Genomic DNA, 21,335 nt, shown 5'->3' on the forward strand with positions numbered 1-21,335 from the left:
TTATTCACAATAGCCAAAAGGAGAAAGGAACCCCAGTTTCCATCAACAGATGAATGGGTAAACAATGTATGAACATTCAATGGACTATAATTATTCAGCCTTAAAAAGGAAGAGAGTTCTGACACATTCTACAATGTGAATAAACCTTGAAGACGTTATGTTAGGTGAAATAAGCTAGTCACAAAAGGACAGACACTGTATGATTCCACTTATATAAGTTACCTATAGTAGTCAAATTCATCGAGACAGTAAGTAGAATGGTGGTTTCCAGGGGAGGATGGGTGAGGAATTATTGTTTCATGGATACAGAGTTTCAGTTTGGGAATACGAAGAAAGTTTTGGAGATGGATGGTATTCATGGTTGCACAACAGTGTGAATATACTTAATGCCACTGACCTCTACACTTAAAAATTGTTAAAATGGAAATTTTTTTGTTATGTATCTTTACTACAGTAAAAAAAAAAAAAAAGAAGAAAAAGAAAGTGAACACTCAAACTTCTCCCAAATATACAAGAGGAGGAAACACTTCCTAACACATTCTGTGAGGCCAGCATTACCCTTATATCATGGTCAAATATGCCACAAGAAAAGAAAACTGCAGACTTATATCCCTTATGAATATTGATCCAAAGATCATCAACAAAAATACTAGCAAACTAATTCCAGCAACACATTTCCCAATTTCAAAATGTACTAGAAAGCTACAGTAATCAAAACAGTGTGGTACTGGCATAAAGATAGACACGTAGGCCAATTAAATAGAATTGAAAGTCCAGCAATAAACTCAAATATCTGTGTTCAATTGACTTTTGACAGTTGTGCTAATGGGGGAAAGAATTGTCTTTCTTTCCATGATAATTCAGTGAGGGAGAGAATAATCTTTTCAACAAATAATATGGAGAAAACTGGATATCCACATGCAAAAGAATGAGGTTGGACCTCTACCTCACTCAATATACAAAATTATCTCAGTCAATCAAAAACCTAATAGAATAGCAAAAATTATGAAACTATTAGAAGAATACATAAAGGATAAATCTTCAGGACCTCAGAATTTGTGATGGATTCTTAGATTTGACACCAAAATCATAAGCAACCAAAGAAAAAATAGATAAATTAGACTACATCAAAATTTAAAACTTTTGTACATCAAAGGACATTATCAAATATGTGGAAATACAATGTACAGAACAAAATACTTGCAAATCACATATTTAATAAGGGGTTAATATTCAGCATATATAAAGAACTCCTACACCTCAACAACAAAAAACCAAACAGCTCAATTTTTTAAATGGCAGGGGATAAGAGTAGGCATTTCTCTAAAAAAGATATACAAATGGCAAACAATCACATGAAAAGATATTCAACATCTTTGGTCATCAAGGAAATGCAAATCAAAACTACAATGAGATACCTCTTTACATCCACCATGACAGCTATAACAATAATTTTTCTAAAAATTGAAAATAACAAGTGTCGACAAGGATGTGGAGAAGGAGGAACTGTTGTACGTTGCCAGTAGGAATGTAAAATGCACCAGCTGCTATGGAAGAAGTTTGGCAGTTCCTAAAAAAAAATGAAGCATAGAATTACCATATGACCCAGTAATTTCACTCCTAGATATATACCTAAGAGAAATGAAAAGATATATCTGCATAGAAACTTGTACATGAATGTTTATGGCAACATGAATCATAATAGTCAAAAGGCAGAAACAACCCAAATGCCTATCAGTGAATGAATGAATGTGGTGTATTACCACTGGAATGTTATTCAGCCGTAAAAAGAAGTGAAGTACTAATGTATACTACGATATTGATGAACCTTGAAAACATTAAGCTAAGTGAAAGAAGCCAGACATCAAATCATATTGTGTGATTCCTTTATGTGAAATTCCCGAATAGACAAAGCCATAGAAACAGAAAGGAGATTGGTGGTTGCCAGGGGGTTGAGGGGGCGGGGATTGGGGTGGTGATTACCCAATGTGTATGAGGTATTCTTCGGGAACGACGAAAAAAGTTTTGAAACGAGAGAGATGGTTGCACAATATTGTGAATACACTAAATGCCCCTGAACTGTACATTTTAAAATGGGTAATTGTATGTTGTGTGACTTTAAACTTAATTTTAAAATAAGAACCCAAACTGTTGGCCCGTAGAGTCCAAACTGTTAACTGCAAGTCACTGATTTCATGGAAGGCCAGTCTGAGAGGGAAAGACAATGTGATCACAGAGAGGAAGGGAGGGTCATGGACAGGAAACTCCGGGGCCTGAAATAGGGCAGGACACTAGCATGTAGATTCCAGAACCCCGTGAAGGCAGGAGGTCTTGGAAGTCCCATGGGGAGAGCAGATCGGGCATGTGCTGGTCAAATCAGAGTGACCCCTGCTATCCTGAGAGCTTCACACACACTGGAGAGTGGTGGGGGGCGGCGGGGAGGGCAGGCTGAGGTCCCTCTACGTTACCTGTTCTCCTTCCTGTCCTGCAGATGTTGAACCTCTTTGTGGCTGTGATCATGGACAATTTTGAGTACCTTACGCGGGACTCTTCCATCCTAGGTCCTCACCACTTGGATGAGTTCATCCGGGTCTGGGCTGAATACGACCCGGCTGCGTGGTAAGTGAGCCCTGGTGCTCTGTGGTCCTTGGGGGTGGTCCATACCCATAGATCTTGGGATGGGCCTGGTGGCTTCAGACATGTTTCAAGTGAGCACCCCCTCAGGTTTTGGTTTGGGGCCTAGGGATCTGTCCTGTTTCGTGTAGAGCAGCAGTGGTGTCCCCTCTGAGCAGCGCCTCCCTTTTCCGTCTCGTGTGCCTTTGCGCAGTGGCCTGGACTGCATAAAGTGATAAGGGTCTTTTGAGACCTTGAGTTCAGTTCCTTGGGAGGTACCAGGAGTCATGGAAGGTTTTCAAGGGGCTTGTGAGACTCAGGTCTTCTGCTGAAATTTACTGTCTTCTTTCAAGGCCTGTCATGTGAGGGCTCATGGAGGGCTTGTGGGACGGTGTGTGGAGACAGCACAGCCATAGCGTCCTTGTGAAACTCGATGTACGGTTTTAGGACATTCTCCCTAAGGGGCTCAGGAGTCTCCCTCTGCTCTTTCTTTTGGGGACAGGGGCCAACATGCACCTCTGTGTCCCCAGCCCAGGCTGCATATAGTGTGGGTGCTTGGTGAACTTTTTTGACAGATGAGCTACCAGGAAGGCTGTAGTGTGTTTAAGACCCTTGTCTATCATCTGCCATGGTGGGAAAGGGTTACTTGTTTCAAAGGCGAGGGGTGGTGCCTTTCCAGACAGAAGAGGAGTCGCATGAAGGGCATGGTTTGGGTCAGAAGGTGAAGCTCTTTGAGATCAGGATCCCGTACAGCATGGCATCTCAGCAGGGCTGAGAGCTCATTCGGGAAGGAAGACAGGTCAGGCAGCATGGCTTCTCCATCTTTCTGTTTGTCCATTCCTTCCATCACTCGTTCCTCATTTACTTGCTCGCTCGCTCACTCAAGCAGTGTCTACTGTGGGCTGCTCCCTGCAAGGCCGCTAGGCCTGCTAGCACCTCACTCACAGTGTGTGCCCAGGAAATGATCGTGGATGAGCAGCTCTCAGTGAGTGCGTAGACATCCACCACTCCCCGTGCCCTAGGGGGATGAGGGAGCCGTGGGTGCCACCGAGGCCTGCCTTCTCTCTCTGAGCTCCTCAGCCTGCCCAGGCCCCCTCGCACTCCTCTGCCCCCAGTGCCCTTGCTGGGGGAGGGCCGGCAGGACGTGGTCAGACCCCTCATGGTGAGGTCCTACTGCCCACAGAGCTCTGCCTGGTTTTGCTTAAACTGCAGCTCAGCAGAGGGAGCCCTCCACAGACACAAAAGGCCTGGGAGCCCGACTAGACTTCCCCACCCTCCTTTCCACTCAGCCTCCCCGGAGCACCCCCACCTTCCTAGTGAGGATCCAGAAGGTGCTGCACGGGCCCTTCCCAGTCTGGACAAGGTCCAGAGCCACTGGCAGCATCGGGGGCCCTGGGATGGGGTCTCTCCTGTCCAGGCTCTTCCAGGCCCACAGCATCTCTGTGGATGTTTTTCATTTGAGTGGGAAATATACAGTTTTTATGCAGTGCAAAACAGACGTAGAGATTGTCTGTGTTTCACAGTGTATATGACAATTTCCGTGGCTTGCGAGAACCCTGTCATGTCCGATGCAGCAATATGTTTGCCCTGTGATACTTACTTCATGCTGGGAGGGACAGGCTCAGGCACATTCATACAGGACCTGTGGTCAAGTAAGCCCAGTCGACTTGGGGGAGACTGACCACATTGAAGACCTAGACCTTGTTAGGCAAAGGGCAGGAGAGACTCCAGCCGAGGCAGGATTTAGGTGAATTCTAGGCAGGTCACCCTGACTGTGTGGTTCAGAGAGTCGCTGCTTTTTCTGGGTGTATTTTTTCTAGAGGAGACTGTGTTGCAGAAAACAGAGATACTTTATAGCACGTAGTTAGTACTAAAGGGCAAAGGCAGATCAGCAAAGGCCTGTGAGAGGAAGACAACATTCCCCAATCTTTATGAGCTACGCCCGGGCCTTCCACAGTCAGCCGCCGGCAAGAGCAGAGGCAGGAAGAACGGGAAGTGGACTTGGGCCAGATGGCAGCTTGGTTACCATGCACAGTGGTACCATACCAAAGCCAGAGTCTCAGAGCAGGGGTCCTTAGAAGACATAGGCAGTCGGGGATGTGAGAAGTGTTTACTGAAGAGTAAACAACAGAATACAGGCCTCACCCCAGAGATAGCACGCACAAAATAACACACAAAACCTGTGGGCCTTGAGATAGCACAGACGTGACCTGTCAGCAACACATGATTCTGCCCCCACGAGCAGCCTGGGCTCACCCTACATAGCCCAAGATGGCCAGGACAGGCCGAGGGGCCCAGCAGAGGCAGCTGAGCAGATTGGGCCTAGATCCTGCATCCTGAGCAGAGCACAGGGCACCTTGAGCCTTTTTGGTAGCCTCTGTGACAAACGCAGTGATGTAGTCATTTCCCAGGGGACCACTCTATGGCTCCTCATTCTTTGAAACTTTGAAACAACAACAAAATTTTATGAGATTTCCTGAGTTGTGTGTGCACGTGTGACTGTGCATGTGTGCACAAACAGGACATGTGTGCATGTACATGGCTGTGTTGTGTGCGTGTTTGCACAGTGTGACCACATGCGCACTCTGTGCATGTGTACATGTGTGTTGTGCATGCATGCACACAGATGTCTACATGTGTGTTTTGTGCACATGTGCATGCACAAGGCACGCATGTGTGTGCATGTTGACGTTTGTGTGTGCACATGATTGTATATATGTGTGCCTGTGTGTATATGTGTGCAAGTGAACTGAATGTGCGTGCATGCTTGTGTGGTTGTATGTGGATGTATGAATGGCATGTGCACCTGTGTGTGTGCATATGCCCATGTGTGCGTGTGTGCCTGTGGATGTGCACATGCCTGTGTGTGCCTGTGGTGTGCACGTGTCTGTGGTGTGCACGTGCCTGTGTGTGCATGTGCCTGTGTGTGCATGTGCCTTTGTGTGTGTGTGCCCGTGGTGCGCATGTGCCTGTGTGTGCGTGTGTGTCTGTGGTGCGCATGTGCCTGTGTGTGCGTGTGTCTGTGGTGTGCACATGTCTTTGTGTGCGTGGGTGTGCCTGTGGGTGTGCACGTGTCTTTGGTGTACTCGTGCCTGTGGTGCGCACGTGCCTGTGTGGGTGTGCATGTGTGTGCCTGTGGGTGTGCATGTGTGTGCCTGTGGGTGTGCATGTGTGCCTGTGGGTGTGCACGTGCCTGTGGGTGTGCACATGTCTGTGGTGTACATGTGCCTGTGGTATGCACGTGCCTCTTGTGGGTGGATTCTGAAGGCACGAAACTGTTCACCCTGGTGCTTTTCCCAGCCTTCCTATTGTTGTTGCTTCAACCCTGTGGTGTGAAGCCTGGCGACTTGAGAGGAGAATTGCAGTCACACTTCTTGCAGCAATCCGGCTGCTCATTTCTGTGTCTGCCCATCTGTCTAATAACATCTCCTGGGCATCTGCCATGTGCTGGGGCAGGGGCCCAAAGGTGAAACAGGCACATGCTGTCAGAACACCCAGCCAGGCTTGGCAGTGAGACCACATGGTGACTGTAGCTCAAGGCCAGGGCATTTCTGAGGAAGGAGAGGCCATGTCCGGCCTGAAGAATGACAGGAGGTGCCATTTGAGCTGAACTTAAAGGAATAGGAAGGACTGAGCACTAGAGAAATAGGATGGATTGAGCTGGGGATGGGAGGTGGGGCAGAGGGGAGAGGGAGGCCAGGTGGCTTCTGTCAGGCTGGAGAGGAGAGTGCATTGCAGAGGGGCTGCAAGGAAGGCTGAGACCGTTTGAGAAAGGCATTGAAATTGGTTAAACAAGTCGCTTTGATTTTGCTTCATAGACAGTGGGTACGGTCCTTGAATCGAGGAGTGATGGTGTCAGGCCCACACTTTTCACCTGGGCTTGATGGGCAGGGACAGTTGGGGAGGGTGGGAGGTCTCACGTGTGTCCAGCCCCCCGTGGTGGTCCCTTGGCTGCAACAACCTTAGCAAACATCTTTGGTGAGGCCGAGGTGGGGCTTCCTGTTTCTTCCCTTTTACAGAAGGAAATTCAACATGATTTGGAGCTGATTGGACCGAGGGGGCTACACTGTAGGAGAGAGGAGCATTGGTGGTGATCCAAGGACGCCAGCCTACGATGAGAGGAGGTCCTTAGCTGGACCAGGGCTTCCAGGGGAGGACACAGAGTGTTCAGGGAGACAGGGTCAGTCAGGAGGCAAATGGGTATGGGCCTCTGAGGTTGCTGTGATAGAGAAGCAGACCTGCCTTGCTGTGGTGGTGAGAAAGCCAGGCGTCAGAGGGTTTGGCTGACCTGGGAGGCCCAGGGAGCATCGTCACTCAGGGAGTGAGAGGAAGAGCTGACCGAGAGGGAGGGGCAGGGCAGTGTTCTGTGTGGAGCGGCTCCTGCACACATCGGGCTCCGGAAATTTCGCTGGGGTTGCCACACCTCCCGGGGAGCTCCAAGCCCCAGTACCCCAGCGAGGTGCCACCTGTCCAGTGCACCCCTCACCTCCGCCGCCACGCCTGCGCGAGGTCGGTCTTCCCATCACAGGCTGGGCGGGCGGGAGGGTCGGGCTCCATCCTGCCTTTGTTGCCATAACCTGTGACATTTCCTTTCCAGTTGCCGGATTCATTATAAGGATATGTACAGTTTGTTGCGTTGTATTGCGCCACCCGTTGGCTTAGGGAAGAACTGCCCTCGTAGGTTGGCCTACAAGGTTTGCAACTTCAGAGCCTCCATCCAACATACTTCCCTGCCCGAAACGCACACAGCACACACTCCCTGCCTGGTTTGGGAATGACGACGCCTCACCTTTCTTTCCTCCTGTCCTGCCCCGCACTCCAGCCTCCTGGACGCTTTGGTTCCCTGTCTAATCTCCCCTGACCCTTCTAGCTGGCTGGGGACAGGCAGCCTTTTGAGAGTGCACAGAAAGCTTTCTGGCTGGGATCAGCTAGCTGGGTGGGAGATGGGGGCTAGGTCCCTCCTGCATCAAGGAAGCAGCCGACTTGCCCGGTTTTTCCTCCGAGCTCTCGAGAGTGAGCTGATGGTCAGGCCAAAGGCCGAGGGCCCCAGAGGAAGGGAGCACGGGCACAGGCCTCCCAGGAGCAGCCGTCCTCTGGGTCGGAAGAGCCCAGTAACCCAGTGGCTCTCCAGTCCCTGGGGGAGGAAAGGGCAGAGGCAGAGTGGGGGCCAAAGACAAGCCGTCCTGCTTTGCCTCTGGAGTGATGCGCTCAGCTCAGCCAAGGAGCCTGTGGTCTGGAACCGTGGGAGGAGGGCAAGGCCCCAGGGCAGATCCATCTGCCAGGAAGAGGCTGTCCCCTTTCTCTCCTGGGCCACCTGAATCTGGCTGTGTCTCTAGGACCGCAAGCCCACAGGCAGGTGTCCCAGGGTTGGAGGTAGGCCCCAGGCCTCGTGGCCTCTCTACTTGGGAAGACTCTGTCATCGGAGCCTTTAGGTTCCTAGATCCTGCAACCTGCCCCTTTGCTGTCAGAGCTGGTGCAAGGTGGCCCCAGGCCATGTCCTGCCAGCTCCTCCCCCCTCCCGCAGTCTCCCATTTCCCACCCAGCCCTGAGCCCCAGCAGCAGCCCTGCCCTGGGCTGGCCTCGGGCGTCTCTGGGCTTGAAGCACAACTTGCCCCAAGGTTAGGTTTTGGCTATACAGCTTCAGGGCTCCCTCTTTAGTTTTCTGGTTTGTTTCAGATCTTCTCCACCTTTTTAGCCTCTAGCCTCACTTGGAAGCAAATCTGACCGTGAGGAAAGCTGATGTCTCTGCCGTGGTTCTCAGCCACTGCCTCATCTGCCACCTGACCCTGCCTGCCAGCTCTTCTGGCAGGGTGGACCAGCTCTTTTCTGATTGGCATTCACTGTGATTTTTAAAAGAGTAAAATCAGAAATTATCAACCCAAAGCCGCCCCGATGCAGCCCTTCCTCACCCCTCCATGTTCATTAGCTCAGACGCCACCCCCGCCCACTGCCCCGCGTGGGGCTGGAGTGAGGAGGTGAGGCTCGGGGGTGGGGGCCAGGAGGGGGTCAAGCCAAGCAGAGAAATCCCTCATTTTACTTATTTTGATTTTGGGCTTTGAATCCGACACTTTGATTAACTGGCTCTGTTTTCTTGTCTGCTTCCTCCCTGCCCCCCACCCCGCTCCCCTCCCCGCTCCCCTCCTGCTGCCGCTCCTCCTGTGGACCACCCCACTGTGCCCTGGCCTCGCTGGGACGGGTTTCCAGTGGGCGCATCAGTTACAATGACATGTTTGAGATGCTGAAACACATGTCCCCGCCTCTGGGGCTGGGGAAGAAATGCCCTGCTCGAGTTGCTTACAAGGTAGACCCTGACCCTGCAACCCGCCCCCCAGGAGGCTGTGTGTGCTTGCTGAGGGGTGCTTGCTGGCTCTCCCAGCTCCTCTCCCTTTCAGGGTGCCCGGCTGTCTGTCTGCCGCTCTGCTGTGCGCCCCCGGCCGCCTCACTGTGTCTTTCTCTTCAGCCCCATCCCAGCTTCCTTCCCAGACAGAGGGATGTGGCCACCATGATGTCTCACTGGCCTCTTGTCCCCACAACCTGAGCTGCCCCCTTTGAGAGCCCCCTGGAGGCTCAGGAAGACAGAACTAGACCCTCCTCCCTGCCTTTTCTCCCTCCCTTCCTTTCCTAGGAATGAGGGGACAGACCACTTGTTTGACAGAGATTGTTTTTGTTCTGGGCTCAGAACAAAGCCCTAAGCCCCTGGTATGGATGGAGCTGTCCAGCCCTCTGGGTCTGGCCCTGGGGGCAGGTGGGGCCTGCAGGGCCTCTGGTGCTTCTGTACAACCCCCTCCCCAGCTCAGCAAGTGCAGAGGCTCCCTGGGCCCAGGCTGCAGTCTCCAGGGACTTTCTAGGCTCCATGGTGGGGAAGAGGCACTGTGGCATTGAGAAGGAAAGGGGTGCTGGGGAGAGGCATCTTGCTATTATTCCTGGGGCCTCAGAGGGCTGCTGGAGGATGGGGATGGCCTCGGGGCCCAGGAGTCATGGGATGCTGAGTTGCCAAGAAGGGGGTAAATCGAGGGATGCCTCCAGGCCTCCCTCCTGGGTAGGCAAGCAGGTCACATGGCCCAGCCCTAAAACTGTTCCATCTGCCTAGCTGTCCCCAGTCCCACCTCATACCCTCCATGTGTAAGCACCTTCGTTCCCCCAGCACCCACCCACCTACTCGAGCCCTCCTGAGGCCCCCACTGCTCTCCGGCAAATGGCCTGTGGTTCAGCCAGCACGTGCCTAGAGCTTTCCTGATCCTCCCTGAGGAAGACTTTCCTAAGTCTGTCTGAGGAAGCTTCCTGCCAGAGCTTTCATCTCTGGTGCTGTGGACAGCTGTTGTCCACACTGTCTCTGTGCCCTGACTCTAGGTCTTTGTCACCCGACTCAGTGCAGCCTGTGGGAGCCAAGTGGCTCCTCCAAGCCATCCTCAGCCCCTGCCCTGCCCCTGCATTGTGCCTGCCTGGGGGTTCTGCATGCAAGGCTGTAGCTTTGTCCCCAAGAAGGAGAGCTCTGTCCACACTTGGCGCCGGGGCGAGCAGGCAGGGCCATGACGGAGCAGCCTTTGGAGCCCCACCCAGCTGTGCTGGCTGACTCCAAGGTTCTGGGCATGGAGAGACCAAGGGAGGCCTCAGGGTGGGGGCAGAAGGGCCAGATGAGCTGAGGAGGGTCCAGGAGGTGCCCAGAGCACTGCACCTTGGAGGGCCCAGGGCAGAGACACCTGTTTGTTTGCCCTGGCCTTGCCTCTTGGCTTCTTCCTGAGATTCTTGGCCCTTTGGGGCCTGGAGTGGGCTGATGGCACCCCTGGGAAGGGCAGCCCTCCAGTGCCCTGGGCGGAGCTCTTCCTTCTTGGAAATCACCTGCCTGCTCTGCCCTCACTGCTATCCCCAACGCCCCTCAACGCCTGCCCTCTGGGAGAGGAATTCCTTGGCCTCTCACACCGCCATTCATGCTGGTCTGCAGGGATGCCATTCTCTGGGAAGCCATTTACTCCTGTTGTGCTGCACACACATGCTGTGCAAAGCCCTGGGACTAGGACTGGACGTGGCAAGTGGGGCTTTGCCAGCATTCGGGGCCAGAGTCAGGCTCATGTCTCCAGCCCGGCTTGCATCCACACCCCACTAGCTGTTAGGCTGAGGACTCTGGATTTGGGGCCATGATGCTAGGGGCAGGGCTGTATGGCCCTCCCTAGAGAAGGGGCTGCCCTGCCACAGGTTGCAGGCTTGGGCAAGGACAGGCAGACCCTGGCGGGGAGCTCCTGTCTCTAGCTGGACAGTGCTGCTGGGGCTCCACTTAGCCAGCTCCTTGCTCCCCACGCTCAAAATATTCCAGGCACACTTGAGATGCATTTCCTCCTTGAGGCCTCTTCAGTTCTTAGAGCCTGGGTCTCTGGGCAGCACTGGCTGGGGCCAGAGGACTGTGGTACAGACACGAGCTCGTCTCCAGCTGTTCTGTCCCTGAAAACTGGCAACAGGCTGTCCACCTGAGAGGGAGATGGAGCAGAGCTGCAGGACACTGCCCCAGCCCACTCTGAAGTGTAGCAGCCTCAGCCTGCGGCCCTGGGCAGTCCCATCTGTTCCTGTCCTTCCAGCAGCAGGAGCTGCCTTGCGCAGAGATGGGCTCTGCCTTTTAGTGACATCAAGCATCTCTCCCAGGCCTCATGCTGGGTGGTGAGAGGCAGAAGCCTCACTGGACCTGAGCTAAAACCAGGATGTCACCTGTAGGGGCCCCCACTGGGAGCTGGGCCCCAGAGAGGCACCCTGGACCACCTACTCCTTGTCCAGATGATCGAGGTGGTGGGAGGAGAAGATGGGGGTGGGCAGAGCAATGAGCACAGGGACCCCTTCTGTCTGTGGCTGCTGCTCCTCCTCCCCAGCCAAGGCTACACTCCTACATTCATCCACAGGCAGGGGTACCTCAGGGTGAGGAGGTGGCTGTGCTTTCAGAGGGATCAAGGCTCCAGTCTTTACCTGGAGTTCTACTTTTCTGCAGCCAGGAGGGTCCTCAGCTAGATTTGCGGGGCAGGGAGTCCAGGGGAGAGTGTGAATGCTGGCAAAACTCCCACCTGCCCCACTTCACTCAGGCCTAGGCACCTGCAGGCACCACCACTGGGATGCCCAGCCCAGCCTTCAGGGACCCCATCATTGCATAGTCTTGGGGTGGGGGGGTGACCCCAGCAGGCCTGGCCCTGACCGGCCCTGCTTGTCCCTAGCGCCTGGTTCGCATGAACATGCCCATCTCCAACGAGGACATGACTGTTCACTTCACGTCCACGCTGATGGCCCTCATCCGGACGGCACTGGAGATCAAGCTGGCCCCAGGTGAGCAAGGCAGCCTCGGAAGGAGGGCCCTGGACCCAGGGATGTGCACCTCCGCCCTCAGTGTCAGCCCCAGGAGGACATGCAGGGAGGAGGGTGAGGGGTCAGCTGTGTCTGGAGGGGTCTGAGGACAGCTGCAGAGGATGCCCACCCTGGGGCACTGGCTTTTTCACCTGGTAACCGTCTGCACATTAGCACTGCAGTGATCCCATTTTCAGGTAAGGAAACTGAGGCATGGTGAGATTTCATAAATTGCCCAGGTAATTCAGAGCCAGCGGGTGGTGGAACCAGGACACAGCCTGGTCAAGCCTCACCACAGCCAGCGCCCTCCCTGGGACGAGCCTGCATGCCCTTGGCCCCCTCCCATAGTGAGCCCATCCGGTCTTTCCCTGATCTGATGGACAGAACCACAGAGCGATGCCAAAGCAAGGAGAGAAGGAGCCTGTAGTGTGTTCTTCCCCACGTCCACCTTCCCCACCACAGAGGAGATTACAGCCCCAGAGGGCCCTGCCCCACCCCTGCCCCCCTGCGTCTGCCCCATCTCCTGCTTTGTGCACCAAGCCCCACTTACGTCTCCCCAAGGATGCCATAGTGGCAATGCCATACTGTTTCTTGCCCTGCCAGCTTTTCTCTCTACTGGATTATTTGTGTCAGCATATAAACACCCGACTATTTCCTCCATCTTTAAAAAGTTCTCCGCGGGGCGCGGTGGCTCACGCCTGTAATCCCAGCACTTTGGGAGGCCAAGGTGGGCGGATCACGAGGTCAGGAGATGGACACCATCCTGGCCAACATGGTGAAACCCCGTCTCTACTAAAAATACAAAAATTAGGTGGGCGTGGTGGTGGCACGTGCCTGTATTCCTAGCTATTCAGGAGGCTGAGGCAGGCTTGAACCTGGGAGGCGGAGGTTGCAGTGAGCTGAGATTGTACCACGGCACTCCAGCCTGGTGACAGAGCAAGACTCCGTCTCGAAAACAACCAAAAAAGTTATCTTCCCCTCTGTCGACTTCCCTATTCTCTCCTTTCTAATGCCCTGCTCTTGACAGGTTGTCTCTGATTTCCCTTTCCCACATGCTGGGGGCTCTTCCCAGCTTCACCAGAGCTGCCCTTGGGGTCTCCAGGCCTCCACGTTGCTCGACTCAAAGGCTGAGGCACATCCCCAGCTCATGGGCTGTCCGTGGCCATTTCTCCATTTGCATTGTCTTCTCTTTGAACCTTTTTTATCTGTTTCTCTGATCCCACAAACTTTGGGTGTGCCTTTGTGCCATGGAGTGTTCTCTCTACACTCACTCCTTTATCATCTCACCTATTCCCATGGCTTTAAATAACATTAATCCAATTTTGTATTTTTAGCCCTGACTTCTCTCCTGAACTTCAAATTTCCCCCACAGCCTTCCTTATCTCAGTCAATGCTTAAGCCGAAACCTTAGAAGTCATCTTATTTATTTATTTACTTATTTATTTATTTATGACAGGGTCTCACTGTGTCACCCAGGCTGGAGTGCAGTGGTGCAGTCACGGCTCACTGCAGCCTCCACCTCCCAGGCTCAAGTGATCCTCCTGCCTCGGCCTCCCAAAGTGCTGGGATTGCAGGCACCACTCCTCCCTACTAGTTTTTGTATATTTTTTAGAGATGGGGGTTCGCTGTGTTGCACAGGCTGAGGATCATCCTTTTCTCCTCCTTCCTTATCCCATTTCTGATTCATGCCTTCTCTTTCATATTTTCTTGACTCTGTCTTTAAAATATATCCAAAATGTGGCCACTCCTCTCCCTTCCCCCATTGCCGCCTCCTCTGGCTCTCAGCTGTTGCTGCGGCAGCTTCTAATTCGTCCACTTCTGCCCTTGGCCCCTTCTGTCTGCCTTCAACACAACAGCCAGAGTGATCAGGTTAAAAAAAAAGACTAATGGCCGGGTGCAGTGGCTCACGTCTGTAGTCCTAGCACTTTGGGAGGCCAAGGCAGGCAGATTGCCTGAGCTCAGAAGTTCAAGACCAGCCTGGACAACACAGTGAAACCCCGTCTCTACTAAAATACAAAAAATTAGCCAGGTGTGGCAATGTGTGCCTGTAGTCTCGGCTACACGGGAGGCTGAGGTAAGAGAATCGCTTGAACCTGGGAGGAGGAAGTTGCAGTGAGCCAAGATCGTGCCACTACACTCCAGCCTGGGCGACATAGCGAGACCCCATCTCTAAAAAAAAAAAAAGGCCAGGCGCCCCCGGTGGCTCACGCCTGTAATCCCAGCACTTTGGGAGGCTGAGGCAGGCCGATCACGAGGTCAGGAGACGGAGACCATCCTGGCTAACACAGTGAAACACCGTCTCTACTAAAAATACAAAAAATTAGCCGGGCGTGGTGGCGGGCGCCTGTAGTCCCAGCTACTCGGGAGGCTGAGGCAGGAGAATGGCGTGAACCCAGGAGGCAGAGCTTGCAGTGAGCCGAGATTGCGCCACTGCACTCCAGTCTGGCTGACAGAGCGAGACTGTCTCAAAAAAAAAAAAAAAAGAATAGATAACCTTCAGTTTCAACACCAGAGGACAAAAAAAAAAAAAAAAAAAAAGATAACCAGGCCAGGTGCCCTGGCTTATGCCTGTAATCCCAGCAGTTTTTGAGGTTGAGGGAGGAGGATCACTTGAGCTCAGGAGTTTGAGACCAGTCCGGGCAACACAGGGAGCCCCTGGCTCTACAAAATATTAAAAAATTAGCTGAATGTGGTGGTGAACGCCTGTGCTCCCAGCTGCTTGGGGAGGCTGAGGTAGGAGGAATGAGCTGTGACGGTGCCACTGCACTATAGCCTGGGCAACAGAGTGAAACCCCATCTCAAAAAAAAAAAAAAAAAAAAAAAAGCAAAAGCTTCATAATACCATATATATTAAATAAATTAAGTTTAGAGTGGAAAACCTTCCAAGAAAGACAATCCCAAGTCCAAATGGCTTCTTTATTGAAGTCTACCAACTGTTTAAGGAAGAAATAATGCCAATTCTGTATAGACTCTTCCAAAAAGTGGAAAAAGGGAATATTTTCCAACTTATTTTATTTTCAGAGGCCAGCTTTGCTCTGATACCAAAACTAGACAAAGACATGACCAGAAAAGAAAACTGCAGACGAATATCCCTTACAAACATAGATTTTTTTAAATCTTCAACATAATCTTTCAGCAAACTGAATTTTTTTTTTTTTTTTTGAGACAGAGTCGCACTCTGTTGCCCAGGCTGGAGTGCAGTGGCGCGATCTCAGCTCACTACAAGCTCTGCCTCCTGGGTTCACGCCATTCTCCTGCCTCAGCCTCCTGAGTAGCTGGGACTACAGGTGCACGCCACCACGCCTGGCTAACTTTTTTGTATTTTTAGTAGAGACAGGGTTTCACCGTGTTAGCCAGGGTGGTCTCCATCTCCTGACCTCGTGATCCGCCCGTCTCAGCCTCCTCCCAAAGTGCTGGGATTACAGGCGTGAGCCACCGCACCCAGCCAAACTGAATATATTTTAAAAGATAATATATGATGACACAAGTGGAGTTTACCCAAGGATAAGTTAGGTTCAGTGTTTGAAAATCCAGTTTACTGTATCAAAGAAGGAAAAGGATATGATTATCTCAATAGATACAGAAAAAGCATTTGACAAAATTCAACATCCATTCATGATTTTTAAAATTTTACATAAAGTAGGAATTAAGGAAAGCTTCATCAATCATGTATCATAGACTCACTTATACGGTCAATTGATTTTTAACAAACTTGGAAAGGCAATTAATGGAGAAAAGATCATCTTTTCTACAAATGATGCTGGAGAAATTTAGACAATCCTATACAAAAAGAGAAACATTCTTAACATGCCGTTTTAGCTTGCTCGGGCTGCCACAAGAAAATGCCGCAGCTTAGACAAAAGAAATGTATTTCTCACAGTTCTGGGAGCCAGAAGTCCAAGAGTTTGTGCTAGTGAGGTGGGTGTCACTCTTAGGCCTCTTCTCTTGGCTGATAAACAGCCATGGTCCTGCTGTGTCCTCAAACAGACTTTCCTCTGTGTGTGCAGGGAGAGAAAAAGAGCAAGTGGATTTCCAGGTGTCTCCTATGAGACCACTGATTCTGTGGATCAGGGCCCCACAGGAACTCCTTGAACTGATCACCTCCTTACAGGCCCTGTCACCAAATACAGTCACATCTGGGGCTTAGGGCTTCTACATGTGGACTGGAGTTGGGGACAGCTTGATCCATAGCACATACCTTTTACCCTGTACAAAAAATAACTTGAAATGGATTGTAGACAGAAATGTAAAATCTAAAATTATGAAAACTGTATAGAAAACACAAGGCCAGGCGTTGGTGGCTCACGCCTGTAATTCCAACACTTTGGGAGGCCAAAGCAGGTGGATCACCTGAGGTCACGAGTTTGAGACCAACCTGGCCAACATGGTGAAACCCGTGCCTACTAAAAAAGCTGGGCCTGCTGGTGTGCACCTGTAGTCCCTGGGAGGCTGAGGCAGGAAAATTGCTTGAACCTGGGAGTCGGAGGTTGCAGCGAGCCAAGATAGTGCCAGTGTACTTCAGCCTTGGTAACAGACCAAGATTCCATCTCAAATGGAAAAAATCGATAAATTGAACTACAGCAAAACTTTTGCTATATGATATATATACATATATATATATATATATATTTGAGACAGAGTCTTGCTCTGTTGCCCAGGCTGCAGTGCAGTGGTGCAATCTCAGCTCACTGCAGCCTCTGCCTCCTGGGTTCAAACGATTCCCCTGCCTCAGCCTCCCAAGTAGCTGGGATTACAGGCACATTTCAACACACACAACTAATTTTTGTATTTTTAGTAGAGACGGGGTTTCACCATGTTGGCCAGGCTGGTCTTGAACTCCTGACCTCAAATGATCCACTCGCCTTGGCCTCCCATAGTGCTGGAATTACAGGCGTGAGCCACTGTGCCCTGCCACAAAAGATATTTTTAAAAATGAGGCCAAGTGCAGTGGCTTGTACCTGCAATCCCAGCTTTGATTAACTTTGAGAGAAAAGGTGGGAAGATTGCTGGAATCCAGGAGTTCAAGACCAGCCTGGACAACAAAGTGAGGCTCTGTCTCTACAAAAAATAATTTTAAAAAATCAGCTGGGCATGGTGGTGCATGCCTGTGGTCCCAGCTACTCAGGAGGCTATGGCGGAAGGATTGCTTGAGCCCAGGTGTTCGAGGTTCCAGTGAGCTGTGATCATACTACTGCACTCCAGCCTGGGCAACAGATTGAGACCCTGTCTCAAAACAAAACAAAAAACCAGAATGAAAAGACAAGCCTAAAATTGGAGAACATATTTGCTAAACACATATCTGCTATAGGATTAGTATTCCTAATATATGAAGAACTGTCACAACTCCCTAAGAAAATAACCCAACCAAAACAGACAAAAGATTTGAACAGAAATGTCATCAAAGAAGATATATGGAAGGCAAACAAACACATGCAAAAATGCTTGATGTCATTAATCATTAGACAAATCCAGAATTAAAAAAAAAAAAAAACCACAACGAGATTACACTCCAGTCTACTGTAGTTGCCAAAATGCTTTTCAGAATGACAATACTTAGTGCCGAGAGGGCAGAGCAACTGGAATTCTACATGTTCCCGGTGGGAAAAGAAAATGGTGCAGCCCCTTAGACAGTTTGCAGTTACTTCTATGGTCCAGCCATTGCACTTAGGAAATGAAAACATACATCCACACAATCTACGTGCAAATGTTTACAGCTTTATTCAAAATTGCCCCAAACTGTAAACAACTCATATGTCCATCACTTGGCAATGGATAAACAAATGGTGCATTCATACAATTAAAGAATACTCAGGAGTAAAAGGAAACACGCTACCGTTGCGTGCGGCAACGTGTATGACTCTCACATGCACCACACTGTGTGAAAGAAGCCAGATTCAAAGGCCAGTGTGCTGTATGATGCCATTGGCGTGACATTCTGGAGCAAAACTATAGGGACCCAAAACATCAGTGGTGGCAGAGGCTGCCAATAGGACTAGGGGTTGACTCAAGGGGGCACAGAGGAATTTGGGAGTGATGTAGCTGTTGCATACCTTGACGGTGGTGCTAGGTACATGGGTGTATGAATTTACCAAAGTTCATAGAAAATGAAAAAGGGTGACTCTCACTGCATGTGAATTGTACCTTAATAAACCTGATGTTTAAGAAAGGTGAATCCAATTATTTTATTCCTCTGCTCAAAACCCTCCACTGCCTTCCCTAACCCTCCTGCCCACCCCCTCCATCCACCCTGCCCCGAGGCCTCCCTGGCCCTTTGGGTGACACAGCAGGGCCAGTGTACTCGGGGGCTCCTTTTACCTTCAGGGCACACAGGCCTCCTTGGGAGACTTTGATGGCCGTCCTGTCCACAGCCGCAGCCCTGCTGATATTCCCCTTCCCCGCTCTGCTCTCCTTGCCTTGGCACTTTGCACTCTCCAGTACACTTTTTTTTTTTTTTAAACTTATTACTGCTTTATTGGTAGACTAAAGCATTGTCAACTCCAGAAGGGAAGTTTTTGAGAGTTTTTTGGTAAATATTGTTGAATGAATAGATGAATGGCTGGAGTGCTGCCATCTTCCTTCTAAATCCCCATTGCCCGTCCCATGCACACACGAACGTGCAGTGCACATGCATGCACACACATGCACATGCACACAGCACATGCACCCACGTCGGACACACACGTGTGCACATGAGGTGGTTGCCCTGCTCACCTGCCTCCTCCTCTGGGCAGACTCGCAGCAGGGAGAGCTGTGAGCAGCTTCTGCATCAGCGTTTGTTCCCACTGCACCCTCCTTCCAGCACCGTCTGTACCCCATCTCCGCCTACACCATTCATCTCCCCACCTGCACCAGCTCTGCCCCATTGGCGGCTGCAGGGCTGCTCCTAACGTCTCTGTCTTTTCCCCTTCCCCACCATCATCCTGGTGCAGCTGGGACAAAGCAGCATCAGTGTGACGCGGAGTTGAGGAAGGAGATTTCCGTTGTGTGGGCCAATCTGCCCCAGAAGACTTTGGACTTGCTGGTACCACCCCATAAGCGTAAGTGTGAGGGTGAGAAATGCCCCCAGCCCCCACCTTTACTCTCCCACCCAGAGTGGCTGGAGGGCTGTGGAGGTGAGGGTGAGGGATGAAGGGCAGGCCACCTTGGAGAGGTGGGCTCACCTCCTCATGCGTCTGCGCTCAGCTCCAACCAAGAGAGCCCTGGGTGGCAGAGGAGCCGCGGAGATGAGCGTGGGTTTGTTGTGTTGAGCTCCTGGTGTGTGGAATTTATTTTTTTTAAATCCAGAGGAAAGGCAAGAGGGGATCCCACAGGGATGTGAGGGAGTGCGGGGAGGTGCCCAACTCCATCTTGTGAGACGTGAGGGAGCGTGGGGAGGTGCCCAACTTCATCTTGCGGGAGACGTGAGGGAGCACGGGGAAGTGCCCAACTCCATCTTGGAGAGGTGAGGGAGCATGGGGAGGTGCCCAACTGCATCTCGTGGGAGACGTGAGGGAGCGCAGGGAGGTGCCCAACTCCATCTTATGGGATACATGAGGGAGCGCGGGGAGGTGCCCAACTCCATCTTATGGGAGACGTGAGGGAGCGCGGGGAGGTGCCCAACTCCATCTTGGAGAGGTGAGGGAGCGCGGGGAGGTGCCCAACTCCTCCTTGTGGGAGACGTGAGGGAGCGCGGGGAGGTGCCCAACTCCATCTTATGGGAGACGTGAGGGAGCGCAGGGAGGTGCCCAACTCCTCCTTGTGGGAGACGTGAGGGAGCGCCGGGAGGTGCCCAACTCCATCTTATGGGAGACGTGAGGGAGCGCGGGGAGGTGCCCAACTCCATCTTATGGAAACGTGAGGGAGCACCGGGAGGTGCCCAACTCCTCCTTGTGGGAGACGTGAGGGAGCGCGGGGAGGTGCCCAACTCCATCTTGGAGAGGTGAGGGAGCACCGGGAGGTGCCCAACTCCATCTTATGGGAGACGTGAGGGAGCGCGGGGAGGTGCCCAACTCCATCTTATGGGAACGTGAGGGAGCACCGGGAGGTGCCCAACTCCTCCTTGTGGGAGACGTGAGGGAGCGCCGGGAGGTGCCCAACTCCATCTTATGGGATACATGAGTGAGCGCCGGGAGGTGCCCAACTCCATCTTTTGGGAGACGTGAGGGAGCGCGGGGAGGTGCCCAACTCCATCTTTTGGGAGACGTGAGGGAGCGCGGGGAGGTGCCCAACTCCATCTTTTGGGAGACGTGAGGGAGCGCGGGGAGGTGCCCAACTCCATCTTTTGGGAGACGTGAGTGAGCGCAGGGAGGTGCCCAACTCCATCTTTTGGGAGACGTGAGGGAGCGCGGGGAGGTGCCCAACTCCTCCTTGTGGGAGACGTGAGGGAGCGCGGGGAGGTGCCCAACTCCATCTTATGGGAGACGTGAGGGAGCGCAGGGAGGTGCCCAACTCCTCCTTGTGGGAGACGTGAGGGAGCGCCGGGAGGTGCCCAACTCCATCTTATGGGAGACGTGAGGGAGCGCGGGGAGGTGCCCAACTCCATCTTATGGAAACGTGAGGGAGCACCGGGAGGTGCCCAACTCCTCCTTGTGGGAGACGTGAGGGAGCGCGGGGAGGTGCCCAACTCCATCTTGGAGAGGTGAGGGAGCACCGGGAGGTGCCCAACTCCATCTTATGGGAGACGTGAGGGAGCGCGGGGAGGTGCCCAACTCCATCTTATGGGAACGTGAGGGAGCACCGGGAGGTGCCCAACTCCTCCTTGTGGGAGACGTGAGGGAGCGCCGGGAGGTGCCCAACTCCATCTTATGGGATACATGAGTGAGCGCCGGGAGGTGCCCAACTCCATCTTTTGGGAGACGTGAGGGAGCGCGGGGAGGTGCCCAACTCCATCTTTTGGGAGACGTGAGGGAGCGCGGGGAGGTGCCCAACTCCATCTTTTGGGAGACGTGAGGGAGCGCGGGGAGGTGCCCAACTCCATCTTTTGGGAGACGTGAGTGAGCGCAGGGAGGTGCCCAACTCCATCTTTTGGGAGACGTGAGGGAGCGCGGGGAGGTGCCCAACTCCTCCTTGTGGGAGACGTGAGGGAGCGCGGGGAGGTGCCCAACTCCTCCTTGTGAGAGACGTGAGGGAGCGCGGGGAGGTGCCCAACTCCATCTTATGGGATACATGAGGGAGCGCGGGGAGGTGCCCAACTCCATCTTATGGGAGACGTGAGGGAGCGCCGGGAGGTGCCCAACTCCATCTTATGGGAGACATGAGGGAGCGCGGGGAGGTGCCCAACTCCATCTTGTGAGAGACGTAAGGGAGCATCGGGAGGTGTCCAACTCCATCTTATGGGATACATGAGGGAGCACGATGAGGTGCCCAACTCCTCCTTGTGGGAGACGTGAGGGAGCACCGGGAGGTGCCCAACTCCTCCTTGTGGG

At 52.4% G+C, this 21,335-nt stretch overlaps 1 protein-coding gene across 11 annotated transcripts in view; it reads left to right on the forward strand.

Moving 5' to 3' along the window:
- The window catches only part of CACNA1B (calcium voltage-gated channel subunit alpha1 B), a 248,526-nt gene that overhangs the window by 215,624 nt on the left and 11,567 nt on the right, over positions 1–21,335 (forward strand). For 8 of the 11 annotated variants that reach the window (XM_055350333.2, XM_063696940.1, XM_055350335.2 and 5 more), the window contains 4 exons: positions 2,492–2,619; positions 8,818–8,914; positions 11,805–11,913; positions 18,861–18,968. In XM_055350333.2, coding sequence (XP_055206308.2) covers positions 2,492–2,619; positions 8,818–8,914; positions 11,805–11,913; positions 18,861–18,968 — 442 coding nt within the window. Of the gene's footprint in view, positions 1–2,491; positions 2,620–7,210; positions 7,308–8,817; positions 8,915–11,804; positions 11,914–18,860; positions 18,969–21,335 lie in introns of those variants that run through there. The other 3 variants (XR_008668315.2, XM_055350334.2, XM_055350342.2) reach the window with 3 other exon arrangements.

Source organism: Gorilla gorilla, chromosome 13 (genome assembly GCF_029281585.2).
Source record: "Gorilla gorilla gorilla isolate KB3781 chromosome 13, NHGRI_mGorGor1-v2.1_pri, whole genome shotgun sequence".
In the NCBI taxonomy this organism is placed as follows: Eukaryota; Metazoa; Chordata; class Mammalia; order Primates; family Hominidae; genus Gorilla; species Gorilla gorilla.